The 10,901-nt window shown below is 60.5% G+C and overlaps 1 protein-coding gene across 1 annotated transcript in view; it reads right to left on the bottom strand.

Annotated features, from left to right (window-relative positions):
- The window catches only part of KDM4B (lysine demethylase 4B), an 86,614-nt gene that overhangs the window by 46,972 nt on the left and 28,741 nt on the right, over positions 1-10,901 (bottom strand). Inside the window, 1 exon segment of the mRNA XM_077779841.1 lies at positions 1,411-1,460. Within this exon segment, the coding sequence (XP_077635967.1) occupies positions 1,411-1,460 (50 nt within the window).

The following is a 10,901-nucleotide window of genomic DNA, read 5'->3' on the forward strand; positions in this document are numbered from 1 at the left end:
CCCCCGAGCATGATGGAGCGAGTCTGTGGGCGGATCAGGGCTCTTTCAGAGCAACTCCAGGCTCACATCAAAGCCGAGAGACTGGTGCTGCTTGGAGCCACTGGCTCCACAGTGATCTGTCACAAAAGTGACAGGAAAGAAAATGGCAAGGAAGGTCTTTTCTGACTTGTATTTTACAATTAGTGTTTGTGTTTTAAATTTATGTTCGAGACGGTACACAGGGAAAGCATTTCAAATGGGTGTCACTTGAGATGTTAAGAAGAAAGAGAACTGGCTCTTTGCTGGGACGGTGACTGGCGTTTCTGGGGTGAGGGGCATGCTCCTGACAGCGGGTCTGACCACACCCCCCGCCGCGGGGCCGCCTCACCCCCAGGAGAGCCTCCCTCTGTCCTTGCCCTTGGGGGGAACAGGCATTTCCTGAACCGACGTGCGAGTCCGCGTGCAGCCAGGACGGGAGGCCCAGTTTTCAGAGAGAGCCGCCATTTCCAGCTCCAAAGTCAAAGGGGGCAGGGGAGGCGGGTGGTGGGCACTCTGGGAGGGAGGGGAGAGGAGGGGACAAAGGGTGCAGCAGGGAGTCAGGGGAGCTGCGCCAATGCTGCGTGATGGCTTCTGGAAGATTCCCCCCGCTGCCTGCCACAGCCACCCGGAGGGACGGCCCTGTACTGTCCCAGGGACTCCTGTACAACAGGGCCATCGCCCCACCCGCCCCGACTACCGGGTGCCGCCTGCCACCAAGGGCCCCACGCTTTGGGCCAACAGGGTCTGTTAACGTCCTCGTAGGCATTTAGGGGCACCTGACGTCCGAGCAGAGAGCGGGGCGCCGTGACAGGGAGCAGTGCGGAAGCCCTGGTCACACTGGCCAGGGCCTCAGCGCCACCCTTGTCTCCAAGGACCCTATGTCCTGAGGGGCCCGCCTCTACCCCGAGGGGTCAGTACCCCCTCTCTGGACACAGCTGGGGACCCTCTATGACAAATCCCGTCTGCTCAGGAGGCCCCTCAGGCCCAGGCCAGGCATATGCAGGCAGTGAGGCTCGTGGTCACTGCGGGGGAGGGGCTCCGGCCTGGACGTCTCATTTTCTAACCTAAACACAGACTCGAAGGCCTGGAGGGCGCGACACGGTACCGGGCCGGGAGGGAGCCTGCAGTCACGCCCGCCCGCAGCTCCGTGCTAACAAACTGGGAAAAAGAGTGTTTCAGGCAATGGCATCTGTGCGTCACTTGCCAAGTGACAAACCCCAGAGGGGGCCTGTGATCACAGAGGGAAAGGGAATGGAAAATCAGCCGGTGACGTCTTACAGCACGGCTCCCCCCACAGGTGGAGACTCATGCAAGGTTGGAGGGGGAGGCCCAGGATGCTAAGGCTGTGCCCCCTCCCCCCGCCCCGGCCCGGGTCCCAGCGCAGACACCTACCGATGGCCAGCCGCTCCAGGCGCTTGCCGTGCTCCGGCGGGATGGCGTACCTGCGAGAGAAGGGAGGCACGTTAGAGGCGAGGTCCTGCGGCCACCACACATTTCAGGGGCCCCGGGGCTACAGCCAGGGCCTCAGGGAGATGGAGCAGAACTGGGTGCGGTGAGAAGGGTGAGGGGCCCATTCGGAAGCAAGGAGGGGTGGGGAGGGAGGGCAGGGCCTCCACTGGCTGTGACGGCGGCGCCCCACACCAGCACTGGAAACGTTCCCAGCTCAGAGCCACTAAAGCCTCAGTGAGGCTCAGAAAGCAAACCAGAGAGAGCAAGTGGGGGAGGGGCCCCAGGGGAGAGGAGGAAGGCCCCCAGCCTCCTTGTGGCCTCCGTGCCTCCCGCTCCTCCAGCCCCGGGACCAGGAGCCAACAGGGGAAGAAGCTTCAGGAATGAGGAACACTCCACTTGTCACCGCTTCGTGAGTTTGAGTTTTACACGCTCTACATGTGAAAGATTGCTGAGGCTCTGTCATAAATAAGAAAGATGTAAGGTGAAAGTGTGCAAACAGATGACGTGAGAGCAACATCACTAATGCCGGGTGCGGAAGCGGGTGTGGGGGAGGGGGGCACCGGGGACTCCTTCCTGGCGGGGAGTGTGCCAGGATGGGGCAGAGGGGCGGTGCCGAGGAGCCCGCCCCAGTTGACCCAGCACCCTGGCCGCCCTGAGGGGGACTCGCGGCAGGCTGCAAAGCTTCGCATCCAAGCCAAAGGCAGGCGGAGCCGGGGCGTGGGTCCTCGATGCCCAGAGCGCTGGGTGCGGCCGGCCGTCCGTCTGTCCTGTGGAGGAGGGCCTGGAGCGGTAGCTACTGCAGCATGAGTCCTGTCCTGGAGAAACCCCAGGGCAGTGGTGCTCGCCCGGGCACGTCCCAGGGCCACGTCCGGGGACATCTGTGGTTGTCACTGTGGAGCGTCTCCTGGCATGGGGTGTGGGGGCGCCCAGGGGCCGCCCCGTGTCCGCAGTGCCGAGGGAAGAGACGCTGTGCGGGCACACTTCACGTTCTAGAACGAGGCGGACGCGGGGGCGCATGGCGTGGCTCGCCAGCCACCCTTCCTCACGGCAGGCGATGCAGGACGGGAACAGAGGACACGGAAGCCGGCCTGGACTCCGTGGCTGGTTAAGTCCACTGTGATCAGAGGTTTATTATTGCTTTTTAACAAAATAAAAGGGGAAGGAGTAGGAGATAATGGCTATCCCTAATCTAACAGGATAAAAATAATTAATTTCTGGGCACAGCGCAGGGCCCTGGCAGAGACGGCACCGCACCTGCATTTCTGTTGCTGCCGGAGAATTTTCTGCTGTCTGGACAAAGAGGAGGTGACTCTTCTTCAAACAGCCTTTTATCACTTACATAAAGATGATAAAAGTTAATCCCAATCCAAAGCACCTTTGTGGGATGAACGACCCCCAAACAAGGAAAAGAAGCATTCCAGCCCTTCTGGGAACCGGCCGGACGACAGGAGAACTAATTTATGACTCCAAGCCTGTGATGATTAATGCAATATCCCCAGTCTACAATGCTGCTTTCACTTAATTACCGCCTGTAATTGGGAGTTGTAAAGATAAGATTAATTGAATCTGGTGGATGTTAAAAGTTTAATACGTTGGAACATGGTGCTCTGTTATCGGAGAGCACAGGCTGCACAACGCTGCGGAGCACGGAGGAGCACAGCCCCTGGAGGGATTAGGAAGGACTGGAGGACGGGAAGCCGACAGCCGCAGGGACTTCTGGACTCCAGTGGCCAAGAGAGGGCTGCTCGCCCATGGCTGGGAACAACGCACGACAGCCTCAGGTGCTGACAGCCCCAGTGCCAGCCCTGCGCCCAACCCCAGACCTTCCCCTGGGGGCTTGACAAGATGCAAACTTCAGATTTTGGGGTGAGATGAGCAGAACTGGGGTACAGGTGCTTTACAACACACGGCTCTGAGCAAGTGCTATGTGCCCGTCTATTAAAATACGCTGGGGCTTTCTGACGGCCGGGAGAAACCCCAGCACTGTGGGCTGTTCCCTCAGACCCAGCCTCCCAACAGGGACAGTCATGTGCTCCCAGGGCAAAGTCCCCTGGACCCCACAGGGCCCCCAGAGCAGAGCTGTGTTACCCTCATCCTGGCTGCAGTCGGCGGCACACTGCCTGGTGGGGGTGGGGGCGGCCCTGCCCCTCAGCCTGGCTCAGGGAGGATGGGGGGGGGGGCAGCTATCTGGGCTGCGCATGCTCACCTGCTAACCCCCGAGGCAGGAGCAGCTGTCTGCCCATTAGTGAGTTCTCAGGGCCATAAAACAGAGTTGGTTTTATTGGTCACCAACATGGGGGCAATTTGTCTCGCTCCCCACGACCTCCGTCCCCATCCCAAGGTCAAACACCACGGCTGAAAGCAATCTGCTCTGCCTGCCTGCAAGCCCGGGGACCGGTCTTTGGACATGGCAGCCCCAGTCACCCAGGGGCAAATCGTTCCCGCACGGTTTCCTCAGACAGACGGCCTCCCCGGGTCCAGTCCATTCAGGGTGGCCAGCAGCGCAGGGGGCCCAGAGGGCACAAGGCCCAGCTCACAAGTCGTGGTGGAAGAATCTGGAGAAGCTGGGATCAAAGAAGGGGACAGAGAAATCTCCAGAACCTAGTGAGTCGGGAGGGGGTGAGCTGACTGGGGGCCTTAGAGAACAGAACCAGACATGGGGGGTTGGGGGGCCGGGGAAGCCCCTGGGGAAGCCAGAAAGAGGCAGCCCGCAAGGGGCTGCTCAGGTGCCCTTGGGTGCAGCCCCCGCCCCGGCCTGTGACAGTCTGGCAACTACCCTGGGCTCATGGTGAGTCCTGCACCTAGCCAGGCAGGATTCTGGAACTTTCTCCAGTGTCCTGCTGGGTATCTTCATCTCCCTGTTTCCCCAGCCCTCCCCCCTCTACCTGTTCTCTCTGCTTCTGAACCTTCTCCACAGAGCGCTCCAGAACAACACTAAACCAGAGAGCCACAGAGCAGTAGGCGCTGTCGGAGCCGCGTCCCTGACAACCACGCCAGGTGACCCTGCAGGGGCCGTGGCAGCACTCGACAGGCTCCATGACGCCGGGTTTAATGCTGCAGAATTGTCGAGGAGGCTGAGAGACACCAGTCCGGGCATCGTTCGCCCACCACCCTTTACAGAGAGCCGGGGGTCTGCAAACGTCAGGGGCTCCGGTGAGAAAAGGAACCACTTCTGGAGTAGGAATGAGGCATCCAGGGGGCAAAGGGAGAGACAAGGGCCCCGGGACCCCGGGGGCAGAGGGAAGACATGTGACGCGCAGTGGCCGAAAGACCATTACCGTCCAGCCGCTTCACGGTTCAAACGACCGACCAAACCGAAGGAGCACGCTTCACGCACGCAGTGAGTGGCCAGCCCGACATCCCGACAGCGTGTTCCAGAAGGAAGCGAAGCCCGGGTCGAAGGGGGACAGGAGGGGCCGCTCTGGGAAGGCGGGTGCCCCCAGTCTCCCCCGTGTCTCCCGGTCCTTCATTTACACTCTGAGGCACTTGAGGAGAGAGCACCCCCGCCAATCATGGCCGCCCCACGAGGCAAGCCTGAAACCCACCTGCCCACCAGCCGCGTCCGGGGCAATGAGCAGTCACATCCAGGGCCCATAGCCTGGCGCTCGGGGGCGTCGGGAGCACCGGCCACACAGCCCGCGGGCCGGGGCGGGCACCGCACGTCAGCACTCTTGCTTTCCCGGTGAGGCCAGAGGGCAGCCCCGCCGAGGCCAGGCGACACGGGCCAGGTCGCAGGCGCCGGGACGGGCAGAGGCTCTCAGGGGCCAGCCCGCGTGGGGTCATTAAAAGGAAATGCGAGCTCCGCGGGCAGGCCGGCCCCGGGACAGGCCGCTTCCATTTTACTGACTCACCGGCCCGGGAAAGTCTTCCTGTCGGCCGCGGAGGATGCTATTAATAGTGTCATTTTCTTGGTGTTTTGTTTATTCCCCTGGAATGGGTTGATGGATGTGAATAATTATCAGACTATAAAAGCCAGCAAATGTGCTACTTTCTATCGCTCTAAATCATCAAACAAATAAAGTGTGAAACAGCATTTTTGAATATAATTTTCCCCTCTAATGGCTTAGAATTATTATCAAGAACAATGAAAATAAATAAGCAAATGCCTTGTGAGTTAAAAGTTAAATGAGCGTGTCACAGAGAGGAGCACAGACCGTCTTGAAGAGCAGGGACCTGCTCAGGAACCGTCAGTTACGACAGGGACGAGCCGCAGGGCTTTGGGCCACAGGGGCCCCTGCGGCCAGAGGAGCGAGCGCCAGGGCCGCCTGCCTGTGTGGGCAGCACAGTGCCTTGGACCAGGGCGCTGGGGTGCATGTGCCGCAGCACCTGGAGCCCCCCAGACCCCGACAGCCCCAGGATCCAGTGTCACTGCCCGAGGACAGTCACAGAAAGGTGGCAGTGTGTGTGTAGGGGGCTGGCCACCGCCTCGCCTCTCCAGGGCCCCCACCGGGTGACGCCAGAGAGGCCTGCTGCCTCTTCCATCAGCAAGAAAACCTAGGGGCGAATTCTCAGGATGAGGAATGTGAGACTCCGGTGGAAGTGACCCCACCACCCCACGGAGCCGGGGGGCTGCACCGGCCCCTAGCCACGCCTCATGTCCTCGAAGGCATTGGCTGCCCTGGGCTGTGGGATCCGTTGGGGGGGGTTGGGGGGGGACCCTTGGCAGGAGGGCAGTGTTTCCATGGTAACTCCCAGCATGCTCTCCTTCAAGGATAAAAGACTCATTTGGGGCCCAAGGCTCTCAAGTCCCAACCGCCCTTCCCTGCAGGCCCGTCAGCACCTGCTGGGGCCCCTGTGCTGCCCGCACCCGTCTGGCGTGGGAGTCGGGACACAGGACACAGTGACGCTGACTTCCTTTTCCCCTGAGACTCCTGGATGACGAGCGCCCAGCCTGACAGCCTCCACGGCACGAGGCTCCTGGCAGTCGGGTGCCGCAATGAGGAGGGCCTTCCTGTTGAGGGACGTGTGCCAAAGTCAGGGGGCCAGCCAGGAGGCCCTGGAAATGTCAGCTTGGCCTGCCACACGTCGGAGGGCGAGGAAGTTAATTTCACAGTGTGTGCACAGGGCCTGCGGAGACGGGCTCCCGGCCGTTTAACACACCATAATTACGGAAACAGGGACAAGAAGGCAGGGGCCACTTTAAGTGCGGAGACCGTGTGTCAAGGTGGAGGCCACATGGCACGAGCAAGCCACCCGCACGAGCCCAGGAGGCCACGCACGGCGGTTCCAAATGCCAGCAGCCCCACCAGGGCCTCACGTGCCCGGTGTGTGGAAAGGGCATCGTTACCACTGTCCTTGAACCCAAAGGCCCGCCCATCCCAGCCCACAGCCCGCGCCCTCTCTAGCCACGCATTGGCTGGATGGTTCCAGCACGCTGCCCCAGGTCTGGGCAGGCCGAGCAGAATGACCTGGTCACAGAATGGGCGTCCCCACAAGCCTCCCAGCCGAGGGGGCACCGCCTCTGAGCTGGTGAGCAGAGCGGGAGGGCCCTGAGGAGCTCAGTCACAGTGGTCACCCTGCATCTGAGGACCAGGGAGACAAGCCACGTCAGCCTGATTTCCTGAAATGTCCGAGCACGACAGGCAACTTCTGCATCTGGCATGTCATGTGTGGTATGGAAGCTATGCCTCAGTAAAGCTACCCACAATGCCCCAGCCCTGTGGACATGGGAGTGGGGACTCCCAGTCCCTGCCCTGTTTCTGGGCTCAGTACCAGAGATGCACTGAACCAAAGCACCCAACAGGGTAGCATGAGCCCTCTCAGAGGACCCAGAAACCTTCAGATGCCACCTCTAGAAAAGGCACTGGGCCCTGATAGCTTTACTGAGACCCCACAAAACTTTCACACTAAAGGGCCAGTGCCCACTTACACATACGGTTACCAAGCAGACAAGATCGGATGCTACTGAACTCCTCTTATGAATCTAGCATGTTTCCAAATGAAGGAATGAATGGGAAACGTGGTCACCAACACAGGAATAAGACACACAGGAAAATGATAGGTCTGTCTCACACAGCTGCAAAGCCCTAAGTAAAATATCAGAAAATCAGACCCAGAACTGTATTATGCAACCAACCCTTGATCCCAAGGATTGCAAAGACAGTCCAACAAAGAACAGTCTACCTAAAATATCGAGTCGTTCAGTGTTAAAGCTCTTGGCCGACTAGGAGGGGCCTCCCCACGGTCACAGGTCATGAGGAGGCCAGAGTGGCATTCCAGAAAGGCCAGCTGCCCGTGATCACAGCGTGCATCAACACCTACTGAAGATGCCGGCCAAGGCCACAGGTCAGGAAAGCGATAATAAGGGCAGTAACAACTAGGAGGGAAGAGACCAACTCTTTTCTCTCCAACAGCACAGTCTTCTGCTCGGGAAAGCTGAGAGCAAGCTGACAACGACCGAGTGGAGCAGTCCCATCCGGGAGCAGGATGAGCGACCAGCGTGGGGACAGCCAGACGTCCTCTGCCCTGGACAGACGTTCCCGGCACGCCAGACCCACCGGGACAGACCCCGCCCCTCGTGTGGGTCCAGAGGTAGGAGCTCCTCACCACGGAGGAGCCTGAACGTGAACCCGGGTGTGAGCTCACCAATGACAGACTCGCAGCGTCTGAGCCAGGAGGGCGGACACGCATCTCTGTGGAGCTGACGCCGTGGGCCAGTAGCACGGCTCATGGCCTCTGTCCAGTTCAGGGGGGCCACACACACACACACACACACACACACACACAGAGACATCAGAACGCTCCCTTGCCTGCGAGCTAGGCCTTCAGCCAATGAGGTAAGGAGGCCACATTGTGATCAGGCACTAGGGCCGACTGACTTCATGACCTAAGTGTGGTGGGGTCACGACGCTGGGCATGAGCAAGGCGGCCTTAGCGTGACAGCTGGAATGTGACAGAGGCGTTAATGACAGTCACACCACGGGGGACACCTGGGCTGCTCAGTCGCTTAGGGTCCAACTCTCGATTTCGGCTCAGGTCACGATCTTGCAGCTCCTGGGATCGAGCCCCACATCGGGCTCTGTGTCAACAGTGTGGAGCCTTCTCGGGATCCTCTGTCTCCATCTCTGCCCCTCCCCTGCTTGTTCTCTCTCTCCTCCTCTCTCAAAATAAATTAATTTAAAATAATAGTCACACCAGATGGCAGGTGCGCCCCCCTGCCCATCAGTCTAGAGAAATTAAAGATGTTAGAAAAAGCACTCAGCAGACAGACGTGCCTTTAAAACGGGAAGGAAGAGGTGTCAGGGGCCTGTAGGGACGAGCTGCTTGGGGTCCCTGTGCCCGCTAGCATGGGAGGAAAAGCTGTTACCAGCCCAGTCTACCCGGGTGAGAAGACTGACTGCAGAGGGCGGCCCAGGGAAGGAGGGGCACTAGGACCCTGTCCCAGACACGCAGGAGAGACCCCTGCACATCCTCTGGTCCCTGTGCAGGTACAGCCCCCAGTGGGGGCTCCAGACCCAGGGCTCCCTGCAGCCCCTGCTGGTCTCTGCTGCCCCAAGGAGCTCAGCCTGGACCACACACCCCCTCCCCACGCGAGCGGCCGGAACTATCTGACAGCACAAGGACGCCTGCCCAATTTCTACTGAGAAATCGCATCTTGACTTCCAAGGAGCCTGGTTTCGCTGAGAGTCAGCCTCCCTCATTTGTCCTGGCGCCGGAGCCCCTTTACACGCCCAGCACAAACACTTGCTGGGGAGATAGGATCGGCAGAGGACCAGGGTGGCTCGTTCCCAGGAAAGAGCCTCATTGAGTCACAGTGGTTTTATCTTTAATGGATCGTTTTACGGGACAACAGGCGACGGAATTCGGTGTCTGGCACCGGCAGCGTCAAGGATCTCAAATGATGATGTTTTTATGGAGATGCGCACAGGAGGTAAACAGAGAAAGAGGGGCATCTCCCGTGAGAGGAACAGCCCACTGGTGGGAGACAAAGGCTGCTCCCAGCCCACCCCTAAGCGGCCAGGGGCACTGGGGCTCCAGGCGGCTTACACAAGGACAGGCCACATTAATTAAGGACCAGACGTTATGAGGCCAGTGGTGTGGAGCCTGCCGTTAACTGCTGGCTAGGAGGCGTTGGATCCCAACCCAGTTTGCTGTCGACCCGGGAAGTATTTCTGTTGCGTGACGGGACTGAAAATGTTCAGGCATGTGCGTCTCGTTGTCCATGTCTGAAGGCGGTGGGGGGACCCTCCTCGGGACACTCTTCACGGCAGGCACAGAGGACGGCGCGTCTGGTCGCGGCCCAGAAGGGAGATGGATATGTGGGATGTGGGGCTGCCACGGAGCACCCCAGTCTCCCCCTTGTCACACCCACACCCACGGCCCCCCAACTCCCCCAGCTGGAGGCATGTCCGGGGGGGCACCCCCAACGCGCTGGTGTTCAAACACACACACACACACACACACACGGTGGCTTGGAGCAAAGGAAGAAGGACAGGTCTGTGCGGGAACGAGAGCTCGGAGAGACGGCAGCTCCTTGTCGTCTGCAGCTGACAGCAGCTGCCCTGGCTCCGTCCCCGCATGAGCCCAGGACATGACAAAAAGTGGGGTCGGGCCTGGGAGGGTGGCTGGGGACCCAGGACGTGTCAACGGGGGGAGGCGGGTCTGTTAACATGGTTTCCGACGCCCTGGGCGTCGTGCATTCGCCATCACACACACCCGGGGACAGTGGGGCCCCTGGGACCGCAGGACGGGACATAGGGGCCCCGAGATCCCCACCTCCTGTGGCTGCGCCGTGAAGGGGGAGCACATTCGTAGGCAGATTTCTGAGCGAAGCCGACAAAGACTCTCTGCTCACAGATCTGCAGGAATCTCCCTTCAGAGGAGCTGAAACCTGCCCACAGCAAGCTCGCCAGCCCGGGAGAAACTTGCCCTGGAAACCAGACCCCGAACCTCTGATGGCTCCTCTGGAGAGGTCTCCAGGCCAGGCCGGTGGGCCCTGCAAGGGGTGGGGGGAAGGGTCCCCGCCCACGGCCACAGGCGCCAATGGTGAGTCAAAGGCTCCTGGTCCCAACACCGCAGGTGGGAGGCTCTCAGGGTGGGGGTGGGGACGCATGCCCTGCGGCGATGTCTGGAACAGAAGAACCAAGAGTCTCCAGGAGTGCTGGGCATGGCGGGGGCGCAGCTGGCACGCGGCCTGGGAGCACAGCTCAGGCCGCCCCGCTGCACAAATCCTCCTCCCGCAGCACCGCCGATGCTCGGCACCAGCCTCGAACAAAGGACTGCAAAGGGAGTGAAGGGCCATCTGCTCCCGCCAGACCAAGCCAGGGGGGGCGAGTGACAGGCCAGCGATGCCTGTGTCCTCTAGTGGCAGGCAGAGGATGGTGCCGCCCAGTGGGGGGGGCGGGGGGCTGACCCTTTGGCCTGAAGCCCCTCCATCCGAAGCTGCTGCATCCTCTGGGCCAGAGGGACCTTGCTGGGATTTGGAGGCATGGAGG

This window comes from Crocuta crocuta, unplaced genomic scaffold (assembly GCF_008692635.1).
Source record: "Crocuta crocuta isolate KB4526 unplaced genomic scaffold, BGI_CrCroc_1.0 scaffold110, whole genome shotgun sequence".
NCBI classification, from domain to species: Eukaryota; Metazoa; Chordata; class Mammalia; order Carnivora; family Hyaenidae; genus Crocuta; species Crocuta crocuta.